General features: G+C 32.0%; 1 protein-coding gene across 1 annotated transcript; it reads right to left on the bottom strand.

Annotated features, from left to right (window-relative positions):
- Positions 1–4,834: 4,834 nt before the first annotated feature.
- On the bottom strand, positions 4,835–14,977 carry LOC134687000 (iron-sulfur cluster assembly scaffold protein IscU-like). The gene is made up of 5 exons (XM_063546907.1): positions 14,771–14,977; positions 14,240–14,353; positions 10,274–10,384; positions 8,338–8,416; positions 4,835–5,259 (listed from the first exon to the last, which is right to left on the bottom strand). Exons 1-5 carry the CDS (start codon positions 14,855–14,857, stop codon positions 5,189–5,191), a joined length of 462 nt encoding a protein of 153 aa, XP_063402977.1. The 5' UTR covers positions 14,858–14,977; the 3' UTR covers positions 4,835–5,188.
- Between the last annotated feature and the right edge of the window lie 60 nt (positions 14,978–15,037).

Raw genomic sequence — 15,037 nt, 5'->3', positions numbered from 1 at the left:
TTTGATGTTCTTGAAGATACTATACCTCAGATTAGTTAAGTGCCAAAAGTGTAAAGTATAGTTCAATGGTTTGTTGTTGAAACTCGGGCTGAGAAAAGTGTTCACTTATAAGTATTTAACTGCACAGTTATTCTTATAACTGTCATCAAGTTACCATTTGAATAATGGAAGAAGATATTCATATTACCGATTTTGTTTTGGGTGACTTGCCAATTTAAAACTTGGGATGCGTTTGAGACGAAACTGAAACAGTATCAATACTTAGACACAAATTTCATACAAGTATACAAACGCAGTTCTAAAACTAGAGGCTCTAAAGAGCCTGTGTCGCTCACCTTGGTCTATGTGAATATTAAACAAAGGACGCAGATGGATTCATGACAAAATTGTGTTTTTGTGATGGTGAAGTGTTTGTACATCTTATTTTACTGAACATTCTTGCTGCTCACAATTATTTCTATCTATATTGAACTTGAGCCAGTAGTTTCAGTGGAAAATGTTAGTTAAAATTTACAAATTTCATGAAAATTGTTAAAAGTTGACTATGAAGGGCAATAACTCCTAAAGGGGTCAACTGACCATTTTGGTCATGCTGACTTATTTGTGGATCTTACTTTACTGAACATTATTGCTGTTTACAGTTTATCTCTATCTATAATAATATTCAAGATAATAACCAAAAACATCAAAATTTCCCTAAAATTACCAATCCAGGGGCAGCAACCCAACAACGGGTTGTCTGATTCATCTGAAAATTTCAGGGAAGATAGATCTTGATCTGATAAACAGTTAAACCTTGTGTGATTTGCTCAAAATGCTTTGGTTTTTGAGTTATAAGCCAAAAACTGCATTTTACCCCACTGTTCCATTTTTAGCCATGGCAGCCATCTTGGTTGGTTGACCAGGTCACGCCACACATTTTTTAAACTAGATACCCCAAAGATTATTGTGGTCAAGTTTGGATTAATTTGGCCTGGTAGTTTCTGAGGAGAAGATTTTCGTAAAAGATTACTAAGATTAACGAAAAATAGTAAAAATATCAATATAAAGGGCAATAACTCTTAAAGGGGTCAATTGACCATTTTGGTTATGTTGACTTATTTGTAGATCTTACTTTGCTGAACATTATTGCTGTTTACAGTTTATCTCTATCTATAATAATATTCAAGATAATAACCAAAAACAGCAAAATTTCCCTAAAATTACCAATTCAAGGGCAGCAACCCAACAAGGGGTAGTCTGATTCATCTGAAAATTTCAGGGCAAATAGATCTTGACCTGATAAACAGTTAAACCTTGTGTGATTTGCTCAAAATGCTTTGGTTTTTGAGTTATAAGCCAAAAACTGTGTTTTACCCCACTGTTCTATTTTTAGCCATGGCAGCCATCTTGGTTGGTTGACCAGGTCACGGCACACATTTTTTAAACTAGATACCCCAAAGATGATTGTGGTCAAGTTTGGATTAATTAGGCCCAGTAGTTTCAGAGGAGAAGATTTTTGTAAAAGATTACTAAGATTAACGAAAAATGGTAAAAATATCAATATAAAGGGCAATAACTCTTAAAGGGGTCATCTGACCATTTTGGTTATGTTGACTTATTTGTAGATCTTACTTTGCTGAACATTATTGCTGTTTTAAGTTTATCTCTATCTATAATAATATTCAAGATAATAACCAAAAACAGCAAAATTTCCCAAAAATTACCAATTCAGGGGCAGCAACCCAACAACGGGTAGTCCGATTCATCTGAAAATTTCAGGGCAGGTGAGCTAAAAAATGATACATCTAAAGGAAGTTTGCTAACTGTAAAGTTTTAAAATACTATGAACTTCTGTATACAAGTATCCATTGAGGACTGTGCAGAGGCGGATTTAGAGGGGGCCCAGGGGGCCGTCCCCCACCCCTTTTTGAGAAAAAAATTTGGTTGCCCTAATTCAAATTCAAATATTTTATTGGACAAAGCACATATGATACAAAGCGTATTCCAAGATATAAACACATTAAACATGACAATTTATGCAAATACAACATAAAGAAAACATTTGAAGTATAATAGGGAATCACTGAATCGTGACGAAAAATTTCTGGATCCGCCACTGGGACGTAATTTCATTTCAAAATCATATGGATCTCGCCCAAACCAGTTTTTTTCCTTTTTTTAACCTATATACCTATTTACAAATATTGCTTGGAGTGGTTTCATCAAATTAATACTTAATATGTAGAAACTGTCATAGTAAATAAAAAAAAATAAAAAAATTGTATGTAATATTAATTGTATGTATTGTAAAAATAAAATAAATGTCTTCAACTTTTATTATTTAGTAAAACATATTACTACTCCCATCGTAGATTGTTGTTTTTCATGTAACAATAACACAATGTAACAGTAGCCTCAATAATTATTGTTACATTCGTAATTAATCGGTTCCTTACCCAACAATGCATTCCGGCATTAAGTCTCCAATGTAACAATAATATTTTTATTATTGTTCAATTTCCATGTAACCGTAGCCAGTGCCTTTCATGTATGCAGTGATCATAGTTCAAATAATGTACCTTTGATCGACATGCTTATTAGATTCATTATCTTTGAAATTTATTTGGTCTTTTTTTATTCGAGCGTCACTGGTGCTTTTTTCTTGTAGACTTAACTCGCATCTCGTGTATACATCAATTTAATTCTGATTCTTTTATTACTACATACATTTTCATATAAATAAGTTATTTGAAAGTGTGTTCAGGTATTAATAAAACTTCTAAATTAAGCTATTCATCGGAAAAAACAAATTTTCATGTAGAATGTTTGATTTGATCAAGTTAAGTAGAATCAAGAAATTCTTAAAATTTGAGATGTTTATGAGAGCAAAATAACTCTTTATAAATGGTCCCAATTTTGCATACCACACTTTTCACTGCACCTTAACCATGAGTACTGACAGCTTCAATAACTAGTTGGGAATATGAAGGCATCCATGCAGGAAACAAAATAAAAGATATGATAGATAAAATAAATGCATTTAGACCGTTGGTTTTACCGTTTAAATGGTTTTAAACTAGTTATTTTGGGGCCCTTTGTAGCTTGTTGTTTTGGTGTGAGCCAAGGCTCCGTGTTGAAGGTCGTACATTGACCTATAATGGTTTACTTTTATAAATTGTTATTTGGATGGAGAGTTGTCTCATTGGCACTCACACCACATCTTCTTATATCTATCCAGAAATTCCAGATTATAAAGTAAACTGAGTGGCACTGCATAAACTTAAATAGCGATTGGTTTCTGTAATTTGCATAAGCCATCCAGTTTGTAGAAACTTGGGATTTGCAAAAGGGGGTTATCATCGGAAAAAAATATTAACATTCCCAGGAAATTAATAAAATAGTCGAACTTTAAAATGTTCATTCAAATACAAGCTATAAATATGCACTTTCAACTAGCTTCTTCTATTCAGTGCTTCATGTGTATTATATGTACAGTCCTGTAAATAAATTTTATGCATGTGCAACGTTACATTTAAGGATTTCCTTTCAACGTTTTAACTTTTAAAATAACTAAGTATATGTGAATACATTAACATTTTTTTGTTCAGAGAACACAGCTTCAAAACTGAGTGTGCTCAATACTGGATAAATTGGCGTAAAGAAGAAAAAATATTGGAAGGATTGCAGAATGATTCCGATCCATTTCTGGGGATAGCAGCAATATTAGTATATTAGAAGGTAGCCACATTAGATGCATTTCTGCATGATGTAAATGTAATTGTAGTATGCATGATGGTATCCAAGAACCTGTATGTAACATTTGTATGGTTCTATTTATGTTCCTTTGAGGTAGAGGTTTTCTAATTCGGTTTGTCAACATTATAACTGAAATTTGGATTTTCCAAATACCATACGAAAAAGATTTGGTTGGGGGGCTATGGTTTTTTTTGGAAAAAAAAGTTTGTTTCCAGTTTTTGGAGAAAAAAATATATTTTGAAAATAGTAACTTCTTAAAATTAATTGACAGCTAATCATCTCAAGACAATACAAGATTTCTTTATTCATAATTTATGATAAAAGCAGTGTAATCCAACATTGTATGTATAAAAGGTATATTTTGTGATTTGATTTCCTCCCTTTCACTACTATAAAAGTGATTTGTCCATTTTTTGCCCCTAATTCCTAAATGGTTTGAACCATAACCAACAAAGCCAATCCTAACCATCCCTTCGTGATATGGAAACTTGTGGTATAATTTCAGAGATCCATACACCATTCCACAAGACATTGACTGAACACTATAAAAAATGCTTATTTTGGCCCTTTGTTAGCCCTAAATTCCTTAACTGTTGGGACCATACCAACTTTCCTTTTGTGGTTATAAACCTTGTGTTTAAATTTCATAGATTTCTATGTTCTCATACTAAAGTCCGGAAACCAAATGACTTCAGACGACGTGAATAGTGATGACAAAGTGATACCAATATACATGATATACGACCAAAAATTTTAAATTATGCCGTCGTATAAATGTATATATATAGGGACATAACTCATATTTTAACAACAGCATATTATAGTATTGATGTTATAAATCACATAATTTGGACTATATTTTGACTTTAGGTATTGACTTCATGAATCATAAAACCTTGGCTATATTTTGACAATGATATTTATGTCATTAATAATATAATGGGGTGATTTTAAACAAGTTAGAAATGTCAGAAATCATATGGCCTGTGCTTTATTTTGAATAAGGGTAAGCCCAGTTAAATAATGCAAGTCAAATATAAGATGTGAAAATGTTATTGTAGAAACTAAAATTAAGTATTATAACTTTAATACAAAAATGTATTCCATTACTTTATTAACATTAATTAAATACACAAACAGTGATAAATCATACATATATTTAGCATATAATTTTTCTATAATCTGTTATTGTATAATAATTTTTTACCAATAATTATTTATTAAATGCTTTATCGTGTAAATGAAACCTTAGAATTCAGATTGGCTTAAATAACAATGAATAAAGTTTGGAAAATTGCCATACATGTAGCTACATGTACAAAAGTAAAACTGTGAAATAAAATGAAAACCAAACAAAAAAGTAAAATCTTCAGTGTTTTCAAGTTCCAATATAGTCGTGTCTTCTGTTGATTTATTTACAAACATTACAACTGCTTATTGATAGTTTGTTTCACATAACTTCTGGTTTATTCTTCAACTTGTAATCTTTGAGTGCTGCTTGTATAGCATCCTCAGCAAGCACTGGAAAACAATATAGAGTATATATTAATTAAAACAGGACTCTAAATAAACATATTACAACAATGGCTGTTAAAGTTTAGAAACTGCTTTGTTGACATGATATAGAAATATATCACAACAAGTCTGACAAAATTCGAAAGCTGAGGTTCTTTTTCTACGTCATACTATCACCTTTTTTGGCTTTAAACAGTTGAAATAGGAGGTCAAACATAGATTTTATTTAAAATTAGTTCCCAGGAAGAGTCTTGCCTGTAAAAGCAGCGAAGAACTGTTAACTATCGAAAAACAGGAATCAAGTATCTAATAACTTTAATAAAAATGCTCATATAATACAACTCTTGCAGCTAAGATGCTGACCAAAATTTGTTCTATTTAAAAGAACAAATATTTTAAGTACCTTCAACATATTGAAATTTAAGGTAATGAGAAAATAAACTAGAGGCTCTAAAGAGCCTGTGTCGCTCACCTTGGTCTATGTGCATATTAAACAAAGGACACAAATGGATTCATGACAAAATTGTATTTTGGTGATGGTGATGTGTTTGAAGTTCTTACTTTACTGAATGTTCTTGCTTCTTACAATTATATCTATAATGAACCTTGCCCATTAGTAACAGAGAAAAATATTTGGTAAAAATTTACATAAATTTACCGAATTAATGAAAATTGTTAAAAATTGACTATAAAGGGCAATAACTCCTTATGGGGTCAATTGACCATTTAGGTCATGTTGACTTATTTGTGGATCTTACTTTGCTGAACATTATTGCTGTTTACAGTTTATCTCTATCTATAATAGTATTCAAGATAATAACCAAAAACGGCAAAATTTCTTTAAAAATTACCAATTGGAGGGCAGCAAGCCAACAACCAATTGTCCAATTCATCTGAAAATTTCAGGGCAGATAGATTTTGACCTGATAAACATTTTTATCCCATGTCAAATTTCCTCAAAATGCTTTGGTTTTTGAGTTATAAGCCAAAAACTGCATTTTACCCCTATGTTCTATTTTTAGCCGTGGCAGCCATCTTGGTTGGTTGACCGGGTCACGCCACACATTTTTTAAACTAGATACCCCAAAGATGATTGTGGCCAAGTTTGGATTAATTTGGCACAGTAGTTTCAGAGGAGAAGATTTTTGTAAAAGATTACTTAGATTTATGAAAAATGGTTAAAAATTGACTATAAAGGGCAATAACTCCTAAAGGGGTCAACTGACCATTTCGGTCATGTTGACTTATTTGTAAATCTAACTTTGCTGAACATTATTACTGTTTACAGTTTATCTCTATCTATAATAATATTCAAGATAATAACCAAAAACAGCAAAATTTCCTCAAAATTACCAATTCAGGGGCAGCAACCCAACAACAGGTCAACCGATTCATCTGAAAATTTCAGGGCAGATAGATCTTGACCTGATAAACATTTTTACCCCATGTCAGATTTCCTCTAAATGCTTTGGTTTTTGAGTTATAAGCCAAAAACTGCATTTTACCCCTATGTTCTATTTTTAGCCGTGGCGGCCATCTTGGTTGGATGACCGGGTCAAGCCACACATTTTTTAAACTAGATACCCCAATGATGATTGTGGCCAAGTTTGGTTTGATTTGGCCCAGTAGTTTCAGAGGAGAAGATTTTTGTAAAAGCTAACGCCGGACGCCGGACGCCAAGTGATGAGATAAGCTCACTTGGCCCTTTGGGCCAGGTGAGCTAAAAAAGAATATGTCTGAGGACTCTAATGCTTATAAGTTTTCAAATTGAATAAGGGGCATAACTCTGCATTGTTGTGTACACGTTACATAAAATCTGGATGTGACCAACCTTAAATTAGAGTGCAGAAAAAAACCATTTGAAATCTGACTTACTGCTCAAATTTAAACTCTGTCTGCTTGTTTTGGTTCTCAGCATTAAGTATGGGTTTCATAAACTCAATTTGTTAAAGGCAAACTAATTCAAGAGTAAGGAAACGAAAATAAAACAGAAAGATGGATGGACAATAAATGACACAGGCCCTGTTGCCTATGGTGGGGCATAAAAAGGAAGATGGATGGACAATAAATGACACAGGCCCTGTTGCCTATGGTGGGGCATAAAAAGGAAGATGGATGGACAATAAATGACACAGGCCCTGTTGCCTATGGTGGGGCATAAAAAGGAAGATGGATGGACAATAAATGACACAGGCCAGGTTGCCTATGGTGGGGCATAAAAAAGAATAGGGAAACATTGCCATCTCACTGTGAGAAGAAGAAATAGTTTACAGTTGACCTTCTTGGAAGTCCTGCTACCAATGATTCTGACTTTAGAAATCAGTGAGTCATACATCTTTTTTCTGTAATTAATTCTTACAATTAATGGGTAATAACTGGTGATATAATTGAGAATGGGGAATGTGTCAAAGAGAAAACAACCAGACCATAGAGCAAACAATACACTATTATTACATAAAGACAACAATGCAAGTTGTCTGGTGGTCAACTACTACAAACTATATAACTTAAGACAACAATGAAAGTTGTCTTGTGGTCAACTACTACTACAAAATATATAACTTAAGACAACAATGAAAGTTGTCTGGTGGTCAACTACTACAAACTATATAACTTAAGACAACAATGAAAGTTGTCTTGTGGTCAACTACTACTACAAACTATATAACTTAAGACAACAATGAAAGTTGTCTGGTGGTCAACTACTACAAACTATACAACTTAAGACAACAATGAAAGTTGTCTTGTGGTCAACTACTACTACAAAATATATAACTTAAGACAACAATGAAAGTTGTCTGGTGGTCAACTACTACAAACTATACAACTTAAGACAACAATGACAGTTGTCTGGTGGTCAACTACTACAAACTATATAACTTAAGACAACAATGAAAGTTGTCTTGTGGTCAACTACTACTACAAAATATATAACTTAAGACAACAATGAAAGTTGAATGGTGGTAAACTTCTACAAAATGAATAACTTAAGACAACAATGAAAGTTGACTGGTTGGAAGACCTTTATACATTGTTTATTTGTAACTTACAAGAATAATTATAAGTGGCAAACTAACTACTTACTAGAACAATGTAGTTTTACAGGAGGCAGACAAAGTTCTTTAGCAATATCTGTATTCTTTATCCCCTTTGCTTCATCAACCTGCAATAAAATTGATTGAGTTTGTTCACTAATAACTTGGAAGAATCATACAAATCATCTGTATCAGTTTATTTTGAGCCGTTTTGTCCTTTATGTCTACAAAGTTCGAAGTTCTTGTTCTACATTAACAAGAAATAGTTTGCAACTGCTATGTGATTGATGGGAAATGATGGATTCTTTGGACTTTTTTGATGATTGTGTTTTCTTCAAATAATCCAACAGATTAAATCTACTGAACCATTAAATAATCTGAACTGTAATGTACTTCTTAAGTTCATAAAAATAGTAAATTTAAAATTTATCAAATATTTTTCAATGTCTGTGGAATAATCGTCTCTTCTCTTTTGACTACAGTACTTACAATGTATCTATCAAGAAAACTACCAATTTGTATTATGTAAGACATACAAATGAGAATGCTGCTCATATTCAGAAATTGGTGTTTGTATTCAGAATGGCACATTTTGAGTATCTTTATTCAGGAATTTTAGGTGTTGAAACAAAAAGAACCAGATGCTCTGCAGGGCACAGTTTTATACAACTACAGAGTTCCAACCCTGAACAGTTGGGGCAAGTATGTACACAACTTTCAAGCTTGATATAGCTTTGAATTAGGATTGTGATTAAATAGTTGACACAACATAGGTTTCTGACACAGAATGAATGTGGTCTAAGAACTTTAATTTGGACATTTACCTATTATCATGATTATGGTCCAATATCCAAAATCTAAATACATGGTTAGATTAACCATATCAAAGAACTCCAAGAATTCAATTTTTGATGAAATCAAATAAAGTTCAATTTGAGACCCTTTAGACCTCAATGTGGACCAGTTTGATAACCGGGCCCAAATATAAAAAATCTAAATACATGGTTAGATTCAGAATATATCAAAGAACCCCAAGGATTCAATTTTTGTTGAAATCAAACAAAGTTTAATTTTGGACCCCGATTTGGACCAACCTGAAAACTGGGCCCATAATAAAAAATCTAAGTACATGTTTAGATTCAGCATATCAACCCCAGGGATTCAATTTTTGTTGAAATCAAACAAATTTTAATTTGGACACTTAATGTAGACCAATTTGAAAACCGGACCAAAAAATTAAGAATCTACATACACAGTTAAAGGCTGAGTTAGATTCGGCATATTAAAGAACTCCAATTATTCAATTTTTGATGAAATCACACAAAGTTTAATTTTGGACCCATTGGACCCCTAATTCCTAAACTGTTGGGAACAAAACTCCCAAAACCAATACCAACCTTCCTTTTAAGGTCATAAACCTTGTGTTTAAATTCCATAGATTTCTATCTACTTATACTAAAGCTATGGTGCGAAAACCAAGGAAAATGCTTATTTGGACCCCTATTCCTAAACTGTTGGGACCAGAACTCCCAAAATAAATCCCGACCTTCCTTTTCTGTTCATAAACCTTGTGTTTAAATTTCATAGATTTCTAATTACTAATACTAAAGTGATTGTGCAAAAACCAAGAAACATGATTATTTGGGCCCCTTTTTGGCCCCTTAGTATTCCTAAACTGTTGGGACCAAAACTCCCAAAACCAATCCCAACCTTCCTTTTGTGGTCATAAACCTTTTGTTTAGATTTCATAGATTTCTATTTACTTAAACTAAAGTTATAGTTCGAAAAACCAATGTGTCTTCTGACAACGACGATGCCAACGTCATACATGTACATGTACCAATATCGACCGCAAAAATTTGTGCGGTTGTATAAAAAACAAACATATACATTTACATGTACAATACTATAATTGAATACAATTTAGATCTTCAGCTTATATATAAAGTCATAACATTGTTAGTAAACTTGTACTAAAGACTTACTGATTTGCCTTTGATCCATTCTGTTGCTAAGGAACTTGAAGCAATGGCTGATCCACAACCAAAAGTTTTGAATTTAGCATCAACAATTTTCCCATTGTCATCAACTTTTATCTGCAATATAAAATTTGAAATTGTAAATATTATCCAAACATACAAGTAGTTCTTTTAGGACTGTAAGATGTACATTGTAAAAGCAAATACAATCTCTAATGATCTGATTATCATCATGAGAATTCTAATTTAACACATGTTGCAGGGTAAACTTAGTTTAATGAGAACTATATCTGAACTCTTTCAGAATAACAACAAGAACAAGAGATGTTCAATATAACACAGTTAATAATGGTACAGTATACAGGTATAGGTGAAAACTAAATGTGTCTAGATCAGCTGATATAACAAACTAGAGGCTATCAAGAGCCTGTGTCGCTCACCTGTTACTGTATTTACTGATGTCGGTCATCTTGGTTGGTAGGTGGGGTCATTAGACACTTTTTTTTAAATAGATACCATAGTAATGATTGTGGCCACGTTTAGTTTATTATGGCCCATAGTTTTAGAAAAGAAGATTTTGTACAAGTTACAAAAATGACGAAAAGTTGTTCAAAATTGACTATAAAGAGCAATAACTCCTTAAGGGGTACTCTTACATTTTTTATCATGTTGACTTATTTGTAGATCCTACTTTGCTGAACAAAATTGCTGTTTATAGTTTATCTCTATCTATAATAGTATTCAAGATAATAACCAAAAACTGCAAAATTTCCTTAAAATTACCAATTTTAGGGCAGCAACCCAACAACGAGTAGTCCGATTCATCTGAAATTTGTGAGGGGATAGATCTTATTCTGATAGACATTTCAATCTTGAAAGGTTTGCCCTAAATGTCTTAGTTTTTAAGATATAAATCAAAAACTGCATTTTACCACTATGTTCTAATTTTAGCCGTGTCAGCCATTTTGTTTGTTAGGCAGTGTCATAGGACACATTTTTTAAACTATATACGACAATGATAATTATGGCCAAGTTTGGTTTAATTTGGCCATGTAGTTTCAGAGGAGAAGATTTTTGTACAAATTACAAAAACTGACGAAAATTTGTTAAAAATTGACTATAAAGGGCAATAACTCCATAAGGGGTTGACTGACAATTTTAGTCATGTTGACTTATTTGTAGATTTTACTTTGCTGAACATTATTGCTGATTACAGTTTATCTCTATCTATAATAGTATTCAAGATAATAACCAAAAACTTCAAAATTTCCTTAAAAAAACCAATTCAGGGGCAGCAACCTAACAACAGGTTGTCCAATTCATCTGAAAATTTCAGGGCAGATAGATCTTGACCTGACCAACAATTTTACCCCCTGTCAGATTTGCTCTAAATGTTTTGGTTTCAAAGATATAAGCCAAAATATACATTTTACCCCTGTGTTCTATTTTTAGCCATGGCGGCAATCTTGGTTGGATGGCCAGGTCACCGGACACATTTTTTGAACTAGATACCTCAAGGCCAGGATTTTTTAATTTGTTGGTTTACGGATCTGCCGACCCAATTTTGCCGATTCCTAGAATAAAAATAAAATTGACTTTTCATGCTTTTTTATTCCTGCCGACCCAAACAAATACATTATCCCTGAAAAATAATTAAATTCTTCTTTTTTTTATGAAATGAAATGCATGAATCACTAACAAAATTGATAACACTCTCTGTTGTGAAAAAATAAAACTTCCAGTTTACGTTTCTAAAAATATAAAAATCAATTATAACTGACCTTGAAATGTCGTTTACACAAATAATTTTGCTGAACGAAATCTGTGTTTAAAACCCATTACACAATAAGTTTGTTTCCCTTATTTGTCATCAGTCTGTAAGATGCATAATCTCATAGAAATAGACTTGTCCAAATGTGGACAGGTGGAAAGCACCTTGGAAGTAAAAGTTCTGAATATCAACAAGTCATTTAGAATTTTCTTGTTTCATGGATATTAAAAAAAATAATTGTCCATTTGGATTAAAAATGGGAATGCATGACACTAGATTAACCCGATATTCTAGTTTTTTCTGTGGACAAGTCTTACGTTTTTGACACGTGTGTTGAAACTTATTTTCGTACGACAATTTTTACATGTTTTTCTTTATCAATTTTCGTTTTTGAAGATCATTACTCACCAAGTTTTCTGGAATAGATTAAGAGCTACGAGAATTTGTTTTTCTTGTTTGTGAAAAGACGATTTAATTTCGTCTTTGTCTGTGAACATCCCCCTTTTTTTACTGCAAATCATTAGACAATGTCATGCAATATTTATGACAGCTGAGCAAGAATATTTCATCGAACTAAAATTTGAAATGATGACAAAAAAGCATAAAAATATTTTGTTAGAAAGGTGAAATGTATATTTATTTTGCATTTTTTTTTCTGTCTTGAAAATTTTTTTTTTATTTTTTTTCCCCGACCGACCGACCCGACTTTTTCATGGGGAAAATCCGTAAACCAACAAATTAAAAAACCGTGGCCCAAGGATGATTGTGGCCAAGTTTGGTTAAATTTGGCCCAGTAGCTTCAGAGGAGAAGATTTTTGTAAAAGTTTACGGACAACGGACGACGAACGCCAAGTGATGAGAAAAGCTCACTTGACCTTTCAGGTCAGGTGAGCTAAAAAAGCTTTTCAAGTGGTAATTAAGGGTACCCTGCCAACCCCATCCCAAACCAAAAAATAAATAAATGGGTAATGTGACCATGTGATACAAATGGATGATAACCTCAATTGCATATACATGTATATATATAAATAATGTTATATAGGTCCATAACTCAAGAACGGTAAAAATGAAGCTACCCAAGTACAACTTGAGTTATGAGATAGGAAGCAATCTGTACATAAAAAGTTTCATAACACTTGCTTGAGGCAACCTAAAGTTAGAGAATTGAAAACCAATTATTGGTCTAGAATGTACAGACGGACAAGGATAAACTTTAAACCCCCTCAACTCATGAATTTGGTGTGAATATACATTTTTAACTGGGAGAAGTGGGAGAAATTCATATATATATATCTACATGCAGATTCAATTCTATATAAATATATTTAAATTTTAAGAAACTTTATATCACAAGATAAGGTACACAAAAAAAATGTATTAAATCATATAGCATGTTTACATAAATTAAGATCCTGTTGATATTTACATCACATCATGTTATCATTAAGTTTAAAATATGATGTCAGTAATTTGGCATTCACCATATCATGATGATGATGAATTGATGGATTGAAAACAATAGTTTTTAATTTTTATTAGTATGATTGTTTTTAGTTAGGATTTTTAATAGAGTAGAAATTGGTTTTTATTAATTGCACTTATATTTTGCAAGGTTTATTTTTATCATTAATTTTTAATATATTTACATGTATGTTGAAATAAAACTATATTTTTGTCTGCTAATATATAAGATTAGTTAATTAAGATAACAGTATTTTCCAAAGAATTTATTACAGTGTAGAAAGTTAATTGTAATCTTAACAGGATTCCTAAATCTTACGACACCTTCAGTGGGTCAGTCTAGTCATTTAGAGTTAAAATAATAGTTGTCTGCAAATGCAGCTGTGGAGGTTTAATTACTTTGTTTAGATCATCTCAGGTTTAATTAGTGTGAAATTTTATGTCTAATGGTCAGACGTAAACAGATCCTCTTTATCATGCAATTAGTTAAAACAAAAACAATACAAAAATGATTGTAAATATTGGATAAAAAAGCAGTTATTAGCAAATATTCGAGTTAGTTATATGTTATGGATATAATAATGCTGTTTGTTTCACATTATTGTAGAACTCCCAAATCCCAAATGGTCAAACTTTATATGAACAAATTATTCCACTGCACATTTCAAATCGATTGATGATGATGGTGGTTACCGTTACAGTCTGGACACTGTATATGTAATGTATAATGATTATCATACCTGTAATTTCATGACGTCACCACAAGCAGGAGCACCAACTAATCCTGTTCCCACATCTTTGTCGTTTTTATCCATAGATCCAACATTTCTGGGATTTTCATAATGATCAATTACCTGTTATTCAAATAAAAATAATAAAAGTTTGAATAGAATATGTGATTCATTCTATCTACCATGTTTTACTACGATAATTTAATTTGACTGAAAATCATCAAGGGAGACAACTTTTAAACTCTTTGGCAACAACTCAAATTTCTGTCTGCAACATCATGAAAATGTCATGTCAGAAATAAAGACAGAATTTATTTGTAACTTTTTATATGGTGCACAAAAAAATGCCTTTTCAAAACAAATAATCTGCTATCATAATCCAATAAATGTGTGAATAAAATTGTAAACTTTTGATGAAAGACTTGGCATTATTTGGCCATTGCATAACTTTTATGTAAAACTAAGACATCATCTACAACTTGTACAAGCACTTTATTGACAAATAAAAGTGTTCAGATACATATAAATATATATTCTTACATTTTTGTGATAAAGTGCAACTAACGACGTAGTTCGACTTTCGGTCACTGATCGAAGAAGTTGTCCTCCAACTCGAAATAAAGCCATGATGTTGTTTTGTGCATGTGGTCTGATCACTACTTCCACGTGACCCTATCCGCTAATATAGTTTTATACTTTAATATGTGTAGATTAAAATTGATTGTCCATTGACATTCATAAATAACCGTATAACTTTGAAATACATTTGAAATGTTTGCTGTCCGCTTACCATTACATTTGTAGCTG

Source organism: Mytilus trossulus, chromosome 10 (assembly GCF_036588685.1).
Source record: "Mytilus trossulus isolate FHL-02 chromosome 10, PNRI_Mtr1.1.1.hap1, whole genome shotgun sequence".
NCBI lineage: Eukaryota > Metazoa > Mollusca > Bivalvia > Mytilida > Mytilidae > Mytilus > Mytilus trossulus.
Note: the sequence above shows the minus strand (reverse complement) of the source record. Positions and strands in the feature narration are given on the sequence as shown.